The 17,654-nt window shown below is 42.1% G+C and overlaps 1 protein-coding gene across 6 annotated transcripts; it reads right to left on the bottom strand.

Annotated features, from left to right (window-relative positions):
* Positions 1 to 549: 549 nt before the first annotated feature.
* On the bottom strand, positions 550 to 16,143 carry ASH2L (ASH2 like, histone lysine methyltransferase complex subunit). 6 transcript variants are annotated; one of them, XM_065584643.1, is made up of 17 exons: positions 15,982 to 16,143; positions 15,649 to 15,718; positions 13,232 to 13,377; positions 11,430 to 11,518; positions 10,899 to 10,993; positions 10,557 to 10,652; positions 10,234 to 10,329; positions 9,008 to 9,083; positions 7,943 to 7,960; positions 6,296 to 6,389; positions 5,553 to 5,770; positions 5,196 to 5,363; positions 4,393 to 4,586; positions 3,707 to 3,799; positions 3,104 to 3,202; positions 2,556 to 2,615; positions 550 to 1,258 (listed from the first exon to the last, which is right to left on the bottom strand). In XM_065584643.1, exons 1-17 carry the CDS (start codon positions 16,110 to 16,112, stop codon positions 1,151 to 1,153), a joined length of 1,851 nt encoding a protein of 616 aa, XP_065440715.1. In that variant the 5' UTR covers positions 16,113 to 16,143; the 3' UTR covers positions 550 to 1,150. The 6 variants fall into 6 exon arrangements, 5 of the variants coding, with proteins under 5 accessions (XP_065440715.1, XP_065440717.1, XP_065440716.1 ...); XR_010598649.1 differs by having other exon boundaries at positions 1,029 to 1,258; positions 3,707 to 3,826; XM_065584645.1 differs by lacking the exon at positions 3,707 to 3,799.
* Between the last annotated feature and the right edge of the window lie 1,511 nt (positions 16,144 to 17,654).

Raw genomic sequence — 17,654 nt, 5'->3', positions numbered from 1 at the left:
TCTGTAAGAAACCTGTGAGTGGGAAGAAGACTTGTAGCAGAACATATATTGTAAGACAACTGCTGTGTGGCAAAGAGACAAACCACTGTGATTAGAGACATACTCCTCCAGGATAAGGTAGTGGTTCACAGGCACTGGATAAGTAACTTATCTAAATTGTTGAGGCTGTACAAGATAGTATGCTTAAAAGCCTGGCCCCTGGAATTTAATCTTAATTCGGCTTGCGCTCTCTACACCTACCCACAACAAAATAAACCTTTTCAGGCCCTAAGGCCTGAAAAGTAGCTTACAGCTGTTGGTCTCTGCAAGTCAAACCTTAACTTACATCAGGTGGTCACAGTGCTAGTGAATAGCCCCTGCAGTATGCATTTAAACTCAGCTGGAAGTACACTCTGACTCCTACACAGGACAAGGATGTTGCACTGTTTCCTACAATGCCTGGAGAAAGGGGGGTCAAGCTAAGAGCACATCACAAACCTCCCTAGCGTAGGTGGTGTGCCAGATCAAGGCTCTTAAGACTTTAGCCATAAAACAGACAAAAGCTGTAACAAGTTTGGGGAAAGGTTTTATTTTAAACTGGTTGCCAGTTAATATAAAAATCACAATCTCTCCCCCATAACTTCAGTTTTACATAGTACTTTGGGTACAGCAAGATCCCTTTTGTATGGAAGCTGTTTACAGTTTTAAAAATCCTTCAACACAGCTGCTTATACTAACCTGTGTTAAGGTATTTGGCTACAACTGCTCAACCGAAATGTATGATGAAGCAGGGCTGTATGGCTATTGCCCACTCCTGGTGCAGTGACTAAGCTAGATATTAAATGAAGTTGTGATATGATCAAATACTCACTCCAGTAACTTGTTAAAAATACAGTTAGCTGAAAACTCCAGAAGACACCACTGAGTAGCACAATACATGTAACAAGTCACTGGCCTGGTGGCAGAGGTTGGGTTTTTAAAATATAGTGTACACCTAACACTACCAATAACCCAAGCCCTCAACCCTCTATAAATACCTGCCAGTTAGGTAGCAGCTGAGCGTGGTTTATTCTTTACAAAGTAGTGATGGTTCAGAAACTGATGTTGCAATTCTCTAGAAATAAACCATGTTTGTCCAGTGTTTAAGATATCGGTATATACAGCATCTCCTCTAGGGCTCCCACGGTGGGCTTCGTCTTCCATCAACTTCTGTCTCCACATGATACAAGACATCTGCCAATGTGTGCTCTACAACAGCACCCCAGCCCATGTCGCTCATCTGTTGGGAAGGGGAAGAGGAGAGGTTACAGCAGTCCTGCTTGGGGTGCAGAGCACAGCTTGGCACTGTGCTGTTTTCTATCACTTCTCTGATGGGAAATGGGTTAACTTCAGTATAAAGTCACCTTACTTCTGTCACACAAGTCTTCGTGTATATAGCAATGGGCAAAACTGCCTTCAAGGAATGTTTTCTGCTAGAATATACCCTATGGAAAAGGCAATAATCCTTAAACTACCAGAGTCTTACACTAAGCAATGAAATGCACATACAGGGCTTTCATCCACTCTAATCCAGCTCATCCCTCTATTTTAATACCTGTTAAGGAATTGGTCTAAGGAACTCTTAAGATGATTTATTAGAAAAAAACACTTAAATCCCCCACCACACAATATGGTTGGCAAGCGTACGCCCTTTTCAAAGTAGAGAGCTGGTGGACAAAGGAAAGTTCAAGGAATACCTGATGCAATAACTTCCATTTGTGACTGGGGTCATACGTTCACAGATGGAACACTGGAGTTGACGCAGTCTAAGGCGATGCTTCAGAGGCAAAATGCTTCTTTCTACCCTCTCCAATATTTTTAGATGCAACCTTAATATTTGAAGACATAGGTCTGATCCAGTCTGGCAATTCCTAGGCCAGTTTAGTCTAGATGTTTCAATATAAGGGACTGGAGGCAGATGTGGGATAATGTGACCTCTAAGCATGTTTTTTGAAAGATATACTCCAGTTCAAACAGTAAGTAATTCATGTTAGCCAAACAAATGTCCAATCCCTCTTTGAATTTTTCTAACTTGCTCTCAATAGAGTCAGAAGCAAGAGTCTGCAATACAGGGTAATGGGAAAGATTTTAAGACTGCCACTTGATTTGAGATTTTTCCCTCTAATTTTACTTCTGGTAAATATATTGGAGGTAAAGAGTGCCTTGCTTTAGGAACTGCACTTCAAGTACATCATGGGATAAAAACATAGTCTAAAGTTGCACATGTAAACTACAGGGAAATAGTTAGCTTGAGGTACTTGACAGATCCTGCCAAGATGGTGCTTTTGGACTTTTAAAACCTAGTCTATTTTTCCCCTCAAAATGTTGCTCAAACACACACCTTGGCAAGGCAGCTGTCCTAACGAAGTTAGCAGAAAGTTACTATTAATGCCTCTTTATACAGTCAGATTAGGTTCTCCTTGCCACCCTCCAAAAGAGAACCAAGTGATTGAGTGGTCCACTCAATCTTGAACTTTCTTTTGTTGATAGAATGGAGATACAAGAAAAAGCGAATGTAGTTATGAACTAGTACTTACGGGGCGGTAAGTGATGTCTCTTGGAGGGTATTTGAAGTATGGTCCAAAGTTTACTGAAACCTGTGACAGGGAAGTAGATCTATTTCGCATCAGATGGACATGCACGACACAAAGCATGGGAAATTGCTCACTCAGCATTTAACAGGCTGGGTGGTTTTAGGTGATATGGAAAGCTATGATCTCATCCACCACAGGTAAGAGCTTTGCCTCAGCTTTATGGAGACTAGTGATACAACAGAACTAAAGTTAAGAGTAGCTTCAAGTGGAGTCTCTTTATACATCTACTTGCAGCCCACAGTAGGCAGATGAGCTATTGCAATAGTATTCAGAAAGCACTAGGCCCACATCATTGGAATAAGCTTAGTTCTGTTAGACTCCTCCCCCACTGCACATTTAGATGGTACGCTGGCAGGGACCCTTTGTGTTGTGGTTGCACATTGACTAGTGCAATGGGGTTCTGCTCCACCTCTGCACTATCCCAACACAAACAACACACATCCTGTCCCCCAAGCACCACCAGCTGTACGTTTGCCTCAGTATGTACTTACCGTGCAGCCCTTATACAAAGAAATGGCAGGGAAATAAACGCCTTCAAAAATCTCTTTAAAGGCAACTCCTTGGCTGACACCATTTTTATAGAAGATTATCTGCAAAACAGAAACAGTAACTGAATCAAAGCGCGTTCATGCTTTACTGACTAGCCCTACATTATTTGTAGCCACCCTCCTCTCATTCCCCATCCCCCAATTTGTTGACTTAGGCTTTATGCTCTGTTAGCAACTATCTCTCTACTTCATTTTGCAAGATGCCTCGTGCATTTGTAACTGAAAAATAAGTCAGTCTTTAAGGTCTTGCATTCCACAAAATGTAACTAGCTGCAGTGTTTTATTACAGGTCAAAGAAGGTGTAACCCAAGCTGCATTACTTGCTTAGTCAAGTCTGTATAAGCCTAACAGAGACCATCCAATTTGACATCCTTGTAAAAGGGTGTGATAAGATTCAAATAAATGAACACCAAGAATCTTAAGTGAAAATCTATAAAGGAATGTAGAGTGAACCTGTTCAATAGATTTGTGGTGCTCTAGCGTTTTCTATGGATTTCTAAAGTGTCTGGTCTCAAGTTTCCACCCCACTCCTGACATCCAACTTACTTGGCTTCCAGGAGTTTGCTTTAGGCTCTTCTCTGCTTTATCCACAAAATCCTTCTCTTCAAAATACAAGTAGCTTTTGAACTTGATCAAAGCCTAAAAAAGGTAAGCAACAGAGCCAGGCTGCAAGACATTCACGCCATTACTTTTTGTAATATAGTTAATGGTAACCAGATGCGATAGGACTGGTTAGTACACAAGCCCCTAATGACTGGAGACCCAGATATATCAATGTCTGGTCACCAATGACAAATGAGGCTCCATTAAGTATGGAATTCTGAACTAGTCCCATCTGCAGCATTTCTATTGATTGGCACATTCACGGAACCAAGACATGGATGTGCCTTACTGAATAACCGGGAGGTAGTCCCGCTCTTCCTCTCCCTGTCTCTTGCTCATCTGACCCTCGCTTGTAGTGTCTGGAATTCAGGTAAGGACTGTTGTTTACATAAGGCATTTGGGGCTTTTAAGACTAGCCCTCTAGACCATCACACCATGCTACTTCCTTAGTCAGTGGTAAGAGTTAACAAATCATTATTTGCCTCCCATTCAGTTAGAGGGACTCCAGTTCATCACAGAGCCTGGGCTACTACACCTTCAAGTGTGGAGCCCTGTTTATCACAGCCAAGGTCTGGTATGGTTAAACAAATTGAGACCAGCTAGGCACAGCCTAGAGGAATCCAGCTTACCTTATCTTTATAGGTATCAGGCAGTGACTTTGCTGTCTCTGTATCTTCAGGAAGACTGATATAAAAACCCAGTACATCTCCTTGCCCATAGCCAGCTGAATAGTGTTTGCCTATGGACTGATGAAACTTTGTTCCTTTCTTGCTGCGCCAGGAGTAACTGAACTTGTCATAGCCTAGGGGAGCCTGCAGGTTCCCTGTAGAAAACCAGATGTCAGACCGGGAAGCATGAGATCCTTTTCTTCAGGACCTTGCATGAATGTACTGTTTCTAAAAGCAGCTAGGTTTACCAGGCACTAACATCTAATTGTACATGAAACAGGGATTTTTCCTTCCAGGCTACATATTTCTGTGTGTTTCAGTGCAAAGTTTTCCACTTAATACTGAAAATATTTACTTCATAAATATTCATGACACACCTGCTGTTGGCTCTTAAAATTACGGCACGGACTGTTGAACTGGACTAGAAAGAGTTAATAAACCCTAAAGTGATTAGCGAGGCCAAGCAAGCAACAGTGAAGCCAACAGTCTGCAGGACTAATCTGTACTCAAGCAGAAAACTAGGCACTCGGGCACTATGACTCACTACACAATATTCCAAAGGGTTTGCAGCAGTCCTGCTCCAATCATTCTCAGAAAAATACACTTAAGGGTTCTAGCACTTCCATAACCAATCAACATCGATTTCCTCTCTAGAGTTAGTACTGGGGCTTGTTGTTGAGTGATCTGAGCTACCCAAAATGCAGGGAATGAAAACCGGAGCAAGCAGCTTTGCTTTCTTAAGGGGTCTTCAGCAATTACTTTACCTAGTGGCTGCGACCAGCCAAGTCTGGCAGCTGTGTCTGGAGGCATCTCATCCACAGATATCTCAAAGTACCAGTCTCCCTTCCGCACCCCATGCGAGGCTCGTACCATGGAGTATCCTTTCTCTCCGATAACGGTCAGTCTGTCATCAGAGATCTTTAGCTGAGGTGCTAAAGTAGTTAGAAAGACAGATGCAATTTGTGATTAACAAGCGGGTGAGTGAACTGATCAAAGGTTGCGATGCTCAATTTAACATCTATGTCTGTTTCCCAGCACAATTATGTTTTGAAGCTTTACTAATTGAGACAGTGAGGTTACAGAGAAGATCCCCCATATGGGGAGCTGGCTATCCAGCTTACCTCGGTCATGCAATGCTAGGAGGACTCGTTCATATAGGCATGCTCTGTAGAGATCTCCAGGAATAGGTTTTCCTGCCCAACAGTCTAGCTCCAGTTTCTCTGGGTCAGGTGCATGGGGGTCAGGCTCAGCCAGAATGTAACGATATCCATCTTTATTAAAGGGGTGCTCCAGAGGGTAACCATGAGGTGGCAGGCGCTGAGCAGAAAACAAAGGGTCACTGGAAGAAGCACAAGGGAAAATGTTAGCATTTACTTCAGCATAATTGCCAGGAACCACACACCCATAAACTGCTAGAGACACGAACAACATTCTAACCATTTCCTTAAGCAAAGCCACCCTTCAAATACTTCCTCCTTCACTGCCTTTTACAAAGACATGCAGATGACTACAGCATCCCACCTCTGACGAGCTTAAGTGGTGCTCAAAGTGACAGTTTCTAAAACAGGTATAGTCACATACAGGAAGTTTGTATTATATAATGGTCTATAGTTTAATGTGAGGACAGATTATATCAAGATGTTAGTTTGAATTGTGGGAGATTAAAGTTTATAACAAGGTTGCACCCTCTTAATTTCCAAATAGCATGTGCAGAACTGCGTCAAAGATGGGAGGCACTTATTCTGTCGTTAAGAAAGACCATCCTCATAACCCTGGCCGATACAAGAGTGTTCCCTATATTTTCCTGTACTTTGTCCATCTGCCACTGTTAAGTTACTTCACTTAGCCTGTGTCTTTCATTTACCTTCTGGTTTTCTTGGCTGTTCCTGTAGTCCCTCCATCTTGCTGTTTGCGTTTTGCTCCTCTTCCTTTCCCACTACCTCCTGCTGGAATGCCCCCTTTGGAGAGAAATTACCACAAATCCACATCAGCTAGTGCTTTATATGCAATAGTTGGTGATACAGGGAATCTGTGAGAGCAGAAACTCCATGTGTGTCACTATCAAATAGCTTAATTAAACAAAAAACAAACTTTTATATAGAAGTTTGACATTGACACCATTCAGAGAAAACTAATCTAGCAAAAGATAAAATTTATCTGCAGTCTCTAATCAGTTTTAAGAGAAATGTGTGGATAATAAAGTCAGTTTATCAAAACTCACTTAACAGGAGGAAACTCAACAATTTTATTACATGAATTATAAATCTTTATTTGCTCATAGTTTTCTTTTCAAATGGTATCATTTGTATATTTAGTTTGAGAGAAAATGTTGACACACTTTCATGGAAGTTCCAAACACACAAGGACAACAAAAGATTTAATTTGTTTTTGCAGAAGTAACCCCGCTCCCAAAGTCAACTTTTTCCCATTTTAAGCAGACTGTCAGTTGTCTCAATGATTTACAATATGCTTGCGATACACTTTGACACATAATATCTGCTTCAGCAGTAAGCACTTAACATTAAGTTCAATATATAAAATGAAATACACCAAAATGGGGAAAATAAAAAGCAATAAAAGGTGTTCCTCTGCAGTGTTTCCAAAATTGTTATTTTTTGCAATGTAAATATTAAGAGCAAGGCATTTCATGATAATATTAATGCCTTCAACACTAGCTTCATCAAACTGCAGGGTAAGACAAAACATTGAACATCTAATACCAGAATTATGCCAAATTAGTGTCTAACTCCTTTAATGTATTTGATAAACCAAATTATTTTGAACCTGTATTGAATATATTATTATCTAAAGTGATAAAATACATCACATCCCCCTGAGGAAAAATATAGCTTACTTACATTACCGACCTAAAAATGAAAGAATACACAATTTTGCTGTACTGCAGTGAAACACCTTTAACAACTGCGTAGTGTACTGTAACTAAAAAGTAGCAAGCTTTTAAATTATTAGCATACCTGTTGCAGTGTAAGGGATAGAGACCTTGGAGGGATATCATATTCTGCACAAACATGAACTGATCTAAACTGCACTTGTTTGTATCTATACTGCAGATTACTAACACCGTAGTTTGTCATAGTAGATTTATAAATCGCAAAACTAAAGCTACCCCAGCATGTCTGAATTTTACCTGATCAATAGCACAGTGTACATTTTGTGCTTGTGTTTAATACACCAATTCTTCAGAAGCCAGTTATTTGATACTAAACTGAAGTTCACTATGTAACTGAAATTGAATCCTACACGAGAGAACAAATTAAAGTGAAAGGGAAACTTTGTATCAGTCATGTGAGGCAGAATATGACAATTTAACAGCTTCTAACTGCTAAACATTAAAAACTGGAATTACTGTTTCATATTAAATATTACTGCAATCATTTTTAGGACACGCTTTAGATTTTTAATTCACTTTAGCTTCTAAGACAATTGAGCAAAAAGCTTTTCCAAACCACAACAATACTTAAGTTTTAGAAGCTGAAAGGTAAATATTCACCTCCCAAAGAGGCTCCACCTGTAAGGACAGAAGTGGCACCATGTATTTGTCAAATTTTAATGACTAAAGGAAAACATAACCAGTGCATGAAATGGAGACAATATACACTTTAGAGATCTGCAATGATGGACAGGTGCAAAATTTTTTAAGAAAACCACTTCAGGTTAGGCACTAGATAATGCAGGGTTGTAGGGTTACTGAAAAATGGTTTAACACCATGCACAACCAGCAATTTTTTGTGGATAGTTTATATTAGGTACCAGTAAAACGTTTGCCTCACACATGAACGCTATGTTTGCACTTTGAGCAAGGGGAGTGACTCCCAGCTTGCAGACTTTCTCACGCTAGCTGGAGGAGAGCTAGCGTGGGTATAAATAGTTGTGTAGCCGTGGCAACATGGGACGCAGCAGTGGAATACAAACCCACCTGAACCCGGTGAACAGCTGAGCCATGCTGCTGCAGCCACAAGTACATGTTGGCAAGCGGGCGATCACTCCTCTAGCTCATAGCATGGACAGAGCTGAAGAGATTACTCCATCAGCATGGTCATTCCTTTAAGAGGGAGAACACTAAGCTGCAAGTGAGCATTACATGGAAATGTATAATTGAATAAAGCTTCCCAAGTGCTCTTGAAATCTCAGAATGAGGAAAATTGGAAGTTCGCAGGATAATGTTCTGTCATAATTAAAAATCAACATTTTGGGGTTGGACAGGGAAAGAGGAAGGCAAACTTTGTTTTCAGTGAAGATATCAGTTTTTAAAACAGCTGTCTTGCAAGCACATGTGTACTACTATGGTATGACCAGCTGTCTAAAAGTGTGATCATTTGTGATAGGGTAAAGATTAATTTATATCACTACAGAAAAACAAGACAGATTTAAATTGGCTCAATAAATTCTGGAAATAGCAGTTACGAGACTATTTGCATACAGGCTAATAGGTGTTTAATTTTTATTAAGCTGTAAATGTTAAAGTTAATATAATAGAGGATGTGTTCAGCTGTAGGACTTTGAGAAAATGTGAACTATTTAGCACATTTTCTTTTAGTAAAATTAAAGAACTTGCCATTTAAGCTTCCACTAGTAGATACAGCACTGCTCTGCTTCTGGTTATCGTATGCTGGACCAATATTAGCAAGGTCCTGAAAAAGAAAAACTCAGTTTAACAATATTACAGATTTATGGGCAGGTTAGTACTTACCACTTGTTCTGAGAGCATGTGTCTGGTTCAAAGTCTGAGCAAGAAGTTTTTGCTCTTGAGGATTTCCAAGAATTGAAGTGCTACTGAAACTTTAGCAGCACGGCATAAAACAACAAGTTCAGAGCAGAAGTCTTACATCTAATACCCTGGGATGATTATGTTTTTTCTAGTTCTAAAAAAAGGACCCAAACTACACAGGGTCAAGCTCTTGCCATTTTTATTTGTGCTAAGAAACAGTCACATAGCATCAGAAGTTACCAATCTCTGGGATTGTGCACCATGTATGTCATATAAACAGCTAGGCATAAGTTAGTAGAGATTTTAAGCCTTCCTATATCCTAGACACATGCTGGTTGAGGGTCATACCTTTTAAAAATGGAGGCAAGATTCCTGCATGCATTTTGAGTGAGTCACAACAAAAAGGATGAGGAGAACAACAGGATAGTCTCCACTGCTAAAGGCAGGACTCTGTTTCAGTTACACCATAACGTTACCAGAACAGCATTAAGAATGGGTAGTTTTGATGCCATCAGAGAGTGCAACAAGAGCCATAAAAACAGAGATACCTTTTAAAAGCCCTTGCACATACTAGAAAATAAAGCATTAGCACTCAACAATAGTAGACTATCACGCATCCTTTCCGGAATTATTGCCAAATCATTCAACTGAGATTGGCCAGGCAGCTGATGGGTGGAACTCCCAACATTCCCATATTCTTTCGACTTGAATGTTTCTCCAGCAGAGTTGGAACAGCAGCACAGCACAACTACACAGAATGTGCTAAAGAGGACAAACAATTGGAATCTGTATCAGAAAAGTTAACTAGGTCCCTGGAATTAAATTCCTGGTGGGTCTCCAGTTTCTTATTGTAAATACATTGTCAAACAGCAGGCAACATGCATACATTCCAAATGTGTGTACTTAAATATGCATAGTTACGTTTATAAACACACCTTTCATTCAATGCACATTCATGTACCACAATCTTCAACAATGCAATATGAAGTCCAAATGCTCTTAATATTAGTTACATCGAGTCATGAGAACCATGGTGCAGAAGGGAGAACTTTCCCCCTGCCTCAATCACATACCTGATCTAGTAGCCCAAACTTTGGATAATCGTCCTCTGGATCTTTACTACCTGGGTCTGGATGCTCTTTCACCAAGAACACATCCCTTTCTTTACACTGAAATATGGGAGTTAGAAACACCTTCAGAAGACCAAGTCATGCCCAAGAATAACTGTGTAAAATTTACAGTAGATACACACCACAAAAGTAAGAAGTCATAGAGACAGTATTAATGTCTGAACTATTTTTCTAGTTCAATTCTAATTATTATCAAACAAGACTATCAGAAAGCAGCTCGATCATTAACAAAGATCCTCTGCAAATTTAAATTTTTTGTTGCTTACCATTGTTTTTACAATGTTATTTGGCCAAGTCATTTTTCCAGGTCTCTGTCTAGTTGTCATACACTCCCAGTACTTGTCAATAAATGGTATAATATCCTATTTAAAAAAAAAAGAGTTAATAAAATGAGGCCTTAAAACAGTTATATGATAAGAGTTAAAATTACTTTATTAAGCCAACATCTCTTTTAACTCCAGATCATACACATTATAATTGACCTATCAGAGCTGGTGAAACTGACAGCTCATACTGTCAATTTTTGTCTGAACTTGTGGATCTAGGCAATTCCCTTTCTGTCAAGTCATAACTCACGTTCAGATGTAACTGTCTAATCATATCTGTACCTTGTCTTTTGAGAACATAGTTTTTGGGTGCTCATCTTGTGTCCTTGACTGCCACGTCAAGTTGGCCAGAGCACTAAGGCACATTTCCTTCAGATCTTAAAAACAAAACAAAAATATACCAAAACTACAGTTACATCCTTGATGATGAAGGTCAAGTGTATTTATATATAACAATAAGGTTGGTAAATACTAAGAACACAGCAGATCTAAGCTTAGATGAACTTCCATTAGTTGGCTTCACATCTACAATATCCTGAATTTTGGAAATGGGGATGCTAGAGTGAGTTATGTGCTCATAAAAAAAGGAACCTTGGCTGAAGGCAAGAATTCTACCAACCTAAGAAATTCATTTGCACAGTGGCATCCTCCAGCAGGTTGTGTTGCAATCAGCACCGCAAATCTTCACCAGACCCACAGACAGACTTTAACCAGCTATAGGACAAAGGTCACACAGGACCATTCCATCCCCAACAAAGATTCAAAGAGGGAAAGAAAATCAAGCTTTTGCAGTAAGTGTTTGTTTTTACTTACTTGCTTGTTTTCTTAGAAAGTATGTGTTCCCGCTGTGATGACAGACATTGCAATGGAAACTGTAGTTGGTCATGAAAGGCAGACATGATCTGTGAAACAGCAAAATCATTTGACTCTATCCACAGCTTTTCCATTACACCAGAAAAAGAAAATGATTACTCTCTTTCTTCATTAAAAAAATTCCCCCACGCACATTCACCGATGCTTTCATCAGATTTGGTAACTCAGTGTCAACAACAATGAAAACTATTAAATTCTGGAAAACGTGAATGTGGACTAAATGTCATTTTTCTGTTTTAAGAAGCAGTCCTGAAATTCGGCCACCAAGGTAAGCTGAAAGCAACTCTGGGGCCTTTAACAATGAAGCATGGATTAGCCAAGGTACATCTATAGCTATAGAAAACTTCCCCATAACACACTAACCAAGTTCATTTTAAAACTAATTTTTATTTCACACACATTAAAGTTACCTTTAAAAAGAAGATTCCTTAGACACCTCAAATATCAAATTGAACTTACTTTCCAATTTCAGTGTCCCTTTACTTTTTTGCTCTTCAGTCAGCAAATATAAACTAGCCAACTCTCTCCTCCCTCCCCCAACCCCTTTTTAAGTCAGTTTCACATTTGTCTCATGCAGTAGCCCAAGGCTGCAAATACTTCAGGAAAATGTCTAAATGCAAACAAAGATTTTTCATTGAACTGAAAGAAAAATATAAACACTTTGTGTTATGTAAAACTGTTTTATTATTGTTTACATAGCTCTCAGTGTGCTAGACTCTACACAAACAAAATAGGAAGACAAGGTCTTTTCCCCAGGGAATTTACATTCTAAATATTTCCATTTTTGTTTAAACAAAACAAAACTTAGATTTAGCACTTCCTCTACCTGGCAGCATTGTTTCAAAATGTATTGAATTTGACTGAGTTTAGGTTCTGAATCTTTTAATAAAGAAAATTCTTCACTCCATCACCTTTGTGATGTAAGAAAAACGTTCAGAATCTCATGTAATGACATACAGCAGAACCCCAGAGTTATGAACACCTTGAGAATAGTGACTGTTCATAAATCTGAAATGTTCATAACTCTTAACAAAACATTATGGTTGTTCTTTCAAAAGTTTACAACTGAACATTGACTAAATACAACTTTTAAACTTTACTGCAGAAGAAAAATGCTGCTTTTAACTATCTTAAATTTAAAAGTACAGAAACAGTTTCCTCGCCATATCATTTAAAAAAAAAACCCCACAAACTACTAAAAAAAGGATAATTTAACACGGTTCTGTACAGTATTTGCTTTTTCTTTTTGGTCTCTGCTGCCTGATTGCATATTTCTGGTTCCAAATGAGGCGTGTAGTTGACTGGTCAGTTCATAACTCTGATGTTCATAACTCTGAGGTTCTACTGTATGTATTTTCCTTAGCTCTGCTTCACTGAGCTTTTTAACTTTTTGAATCTGTGAGTGCATATGGTTGTTATATTTGTCTTAACTGGGAATTTCCTTGATTTTTAGTGAGTGCACAGATACAAAAATTAGCCCTGAGCAACCCTAGCTCTAAGTTAACTGTGCTTTTTGGAGACCTCCCTCAGCTGGAATCAGAAGCATTTCACAAGCAAGTATACCGTTCCTGGGTTGGAGTTTGTTCTTAAAAAACAAACCACTATTTTACAGAGAAGTTTAATAGAATTTAGAGTAAACTCTGGAAGATACAAAAATACTATGGTGCTGGGGGGCCATAAGTACCGAGATATGAAGAAAAGAACAGATTATCTGCAGAGTACTAAAGAGAGTTATTACATACGTAGTATCAATGCCAAAGGTGTCCGCTGTGAACCACTTTGTACAAATCCCGCACTGCAGCTCTATCTCTCCAAGCTGTCGCCCATTCTCTTCATCCACTGAACCCGTCTGAGTGTCCAAGACTTCAGAACTGTCCCCAGCACCTTCCTGCAATCATAGCAGCATTAACAGGTCTGGACCTGATTAAACAGAGCGCCAAGAACAATCCCATGTCAATCAAGTCACGTTTTGTTCATTACAGTCCCCTGTAGAGATTGCTAAAATTAAAAGGATCAAAAGATTTCTCCTCATTTCTTCAAAATGCCAATAGTTGAGGGACAACTCTGCTGTGAATGGGTTTAACTATTGGATGGCTTCAGACAACAGAGACAGCCACACAAGCTTCTCCATGGAATCAGGTTACAATTTTAGATGCTGAATCAAGAATTGGCTTTTGCATAGATGAGCAATATAGTATGGTAAGTTAAAGGAGGGGAGATTTAGAGGTGAATAAAAGCCCAAATGAGAAAAATCTCTCTCTCTGGAGTCAAGGAGTACATGTTTAATTTTTCATATACAGCAATGACTTTTAAAAAGTAGCGTTTTTAAATTTCTGTCTGAATTTCTTTACATTGTTCACAGTTCCAGCATTTTCATTCCATCGCTAGTCTGAATCCAGCTGTACCCGAGCCAATATGTAACTTTAGTCTTTCAAGGCCTCTGGCATTTCATGCTTTGCCAGGCCGCTGATAGCTAACTAGTAACATTTTACTGATGCCTCAAGGAAAATATTTTCTATTTTTAATTATATTTCTCCTTCTCCTGTGCTAATCATCAGTGAACAAAGGCCCATTATACTAGTAAAGATATAAAACGTTTTCTGCAAGCATCTTTATGACTGTTTCCTCCCAAAGTAATAAGTGAATCAGGCCAAGTGTACTAAGCTTTTGTTGTTGTTGTTAAGTATCAAAAGAACATTTAAAAAAACAAGTTTTAGGTTTGACCACCGGAGAAAATATATTGGGCAAGATTCTCTGCCACCAGACACTTTGTGTATCCATTTACATCTGGGTAGAGACTGTAAGATGCTACCAAATAAGAATGCGCCACACACTGAGGAAATTTACACTACAAACGTTTGCAGGCATTTTTAATATTTTTTTGCACTGGCTCTGCCAACATTGGACAATATAGATAGGGCCCTACCAAATTCACGGCCATGAAAAACGCGCCACGGACCGTGAAATCTGGTCTTTTGTGTGCTTTTACCCTATACTATACAGATTTCACAGGGAAGACCAGTGTTTCTCAAATTGGGGATCCTGACCCAAAAGGGAGTTGCAGGGGGGTCACACGGTTATTTTAGGGGGTCGCAGTATTGCCACCCTTACTTCTGCGCTGCTGCTTTCAGAGCTGGGTGGGCTGGAGAGTGGCGGCTGCTGACTGAGGGCCCAGCTCTGCAGGCAGCAGAGCAGAGGTAAAGTGGCAATACCATACCATGCCATCCTTACTTCTGCACTGCTGCTGGCGGGTGCCTTCAGAGCTTGGCTCCCAGTCAGCAGCCACTGCTCTCTGGCTGCCCAGCTCCGAAGGCAGCACTGCCACCACCAGCAGCACAGAAGCAAGGTTAGCAGTACCGACCGCAACCCCCCCACAATAACCTTGTGACATCCCCACCCGCTGGAACTCCTTTTTGGGTCAGGACCCCTACAATTACACCACCATGAAATTTCAGATTTAAATAGCTGAAATAATGAAATTTATGATTTTTAAATTCTATGACTGTGAAATTGACCAAAATGGATCGTGAATTTGGTACGGCCCTATCTACAGACAAGGCACAGGCACATACTAAGTTCTCTATTCTTATTCTGAGCAACCACACAGAAAAACACATACAAATTTTCCTTTGGTAGGCCAGACCTTACACCAGTTGTATAATTTTACTCCTTTGCTAGGTGTTAATGACTCCCCAACCTGCCAGGCCTATGTCCAGCCCACGGAAATATTTTGTGCTTTACATACAATTGATTCAGTTCATTCGTGGGGCAACCCCACTGGAGTTAATGAAAACAGCTCAGGGAAAAGTCTAATGTAGCGCATAGGTATCAGTGCACAGGTGGCCCATATGCATGGTCTGACAGGTTACACACAGAGGCTTTCTGGCACAGTGAGCCAGATCAAGGCTGCAGGGCGTACACAGAAGCACCGTGCCACAGGAAACACACTGCTACGCCTACTTTGTAAAGTGGCAATGCCTAAAGGCGCCCATCAGGGATCAGACTCTCCTTGTGCCAGCTGCTGCACAAACACATGAAACAATGGTCCCTGCCCCGCAGGGATTCCCCCAAACGGCTGGGGACTTGGTGCCGGCACCCCACGGATCTGCCCGCCCGCCCGCCCGCCCTGCAGAGACCCAGCACAGCAGCACTCACGTACTAGGGGATCCTTCCCATTAGAGGACTCGGTCTCCAAGCCAGCGGTGACATCGACCAGGTTGGTGTCCCCCCTGCATGGACAGGAGAGAGAGGGTGAGAAGCCCCCGGGGTAACAGGGGGGGCCCCACTCCAGGGGGGCAGCGCCCCGCCTCCTCCTCCCCCCCCGGGGTAACCGGGGTAACGGGGGGGCCCCGCTCCAGGGGGGCAGCGCCCCGCCTCCTCCCCCCCCCCCGGGGTAACCGGGGTAACGGGGGGGGCCCGCTCCAGGGGGGCAGCGCCCCGCCTCCTCCCCCCCCCGGGGTAACCGGGGGTCCCCATCCACTACCGGCCTCACCCGGTCTCGGAGTCCCCGGCGCCCTGCTCAGGGGGTCCCGGGGGGTCCCCGGCCGCGGCCTCCCCCACCACCTCCCCTTCCTCCGGCGCCGGCCCCGGCGCCGCTGCCGTTGTTGCTGCTGCCGCCGCCATCTTCCTCCCGCGCAGTCGCGCCAAACTCTCGCCTGGGCTCCCGCGAGTTTTCCCTTCCCTTCCATAAAGGGGCGATGCCAGCGCTGGGCCCCACCACGGAGGGGCAGGGTCCCGCAGCGCAGTGACATCACCAGGGCTTGCCGTGACCTCACCGTGCCATCACCCCACTGCGGTGCAGTGTGATGTGCTGTGCCATGACATCAGCGTGCCGTGCTGTGTGCCCCCCCGACATGCAGTGACTCCACATACTGCCCCGCGGTATCATGCCAGCACGATGCTGATGTCATACTGCTAGGCTGTGACCTCACCAGGCTCCCAGGAATCTATCTACCCCGAAGAGAAGCAGTTCTGCCAAAAGGCCAGCTGGTGACCTGAGATTGCTGCAACTCATAGAATAGCAGGGTTGGAAGGGACCGCAGGAGGTCATCTAGTCCAACCGCCTGCTCAAAGCAGGACCAACACCAACTAAATCATCTGTTTATTTTGTCTCCATTAAAATTCATCAGTATCACTATTACTTTGTCCTCCCTTAGTTTGCTTCCCCTCCAACCGCCCCAGTTGCACCTTTCCTCAAACTAAAGCTTTTAAACTCCGAAGAAGGGATATGCCTGTCTGTCCATACCTACCACAATGGAGCTTTGATCCTGGATTTGAGGCCTATATCGGGGTTCTCAACCTTTTTCTTTATGAGCCCCCCCTTCCCCCGAACATGCTATAAAACTCCACAGCCCAGTTGTGCCACAACAACTGGTTTTCTACATATAAAAGCCAGGGCTGGTGTTAGGGGGTAACAAGCAGGACAATTGCCCAGAGACACACACACACGGGGCCCCGCAAAGCTAACTTGCCCAGGCTTCAGCTTCAGCCCCAGGTGGCGGGATTCAGGGTCCCAGGCTTCAGCCCCATGTGGTGGGGCTTCAACTTTCTGCCCTGGGCCTCAACAAGTCTAATGCTAGCCCTGCTTGGCGGCCCCCCCCGAAACCTGCTCGTGGTCTCCCAGGGGGCCCCAGACTTCTGGTTGAGAACCACTGGCTTATCAAAACGATTTTAATTCAAGTAAGATTTATCTCAGCTAATAATCTAATAGAGGGAAGTGGTTCACAGATGCACTAGCCAGTCCCTGGCAGTGTAATTACTACTTCTAAAGTAACTTTCATTTTCAAAGCACTGCACAAACATTAACTCACAGACAATGGGGCTCTCACTGAAGTCAATGTCAATACTCCCAGTAACTTGAGAGGGACAAAGGCCTTGACCATCACAGCATTCCTGTGAAATACTATCCCTATCTTACAGGTGGAGAAACTGAGGCACAGAGAGGCAAAGTGACTTGCCCAGGGTCACATAATGATTCACTGACAGGCCCAAGAGAAGAAGTCTGCTGTTCTTGGCTCCTGGTCTTGTGTCCAGATCACCAGCCTTCACAGCCTCTCAGGAATCTCCAAAAGGAATATGAATCTTTTCTCAAAAGTTTGCAATATTTTCCAACAGAGAGGGAAGAGCCCTGTGATTGAATGAGCCTGAGACATCAAAGGAGAAGTT

Source organism: Chrysemys picta, chromosome 2 (genome assembly GCF_011386835.1).
Source record: "Chrysemys picta bellii isolate R12L10 chromosome 2, ASM1138683v2, whole genome shotgun sequence".
Lineage (NCBI taxonomy): Eukaryota > Metazoa > Chordata > Testudines > Emydidae > Chrysemys > Chrysemys picta.
The sequence above is the reverse complement of the archived record's forward strand: the minus strand, read 5'-3'. Positions and strand labels throughout refer to the sequence as shown.

What these genes read in the sequence shown, in the direction of transcription:
- ASH2L (XM_065584643.1), bottom strand. Translation starts at nt 16,112, where the DNA reads ATGGCGGCGGCAGCAGCAACAACGGCAGCGGCGCCGGGGCCGGCGCCG. An exon ending in CTTTCTAAGAAAACAAGCAA is followed by an intron (nt 10,994 to 11,429) that starts GTAAGTAAAAAC and finishes TTTGTTTTTAAG; the next exon opens with ATCTGAAGGAAATGTGCCTT. An exon ending in CTTTGTATAAGGGCTGCACG is followed by an intron (nt 2,616 to 3,103) that starts GTAAGTACATAC and finishes TCCCTGTCACAG; the next exon opens with GTTTCAGTAAACTTTGGACC.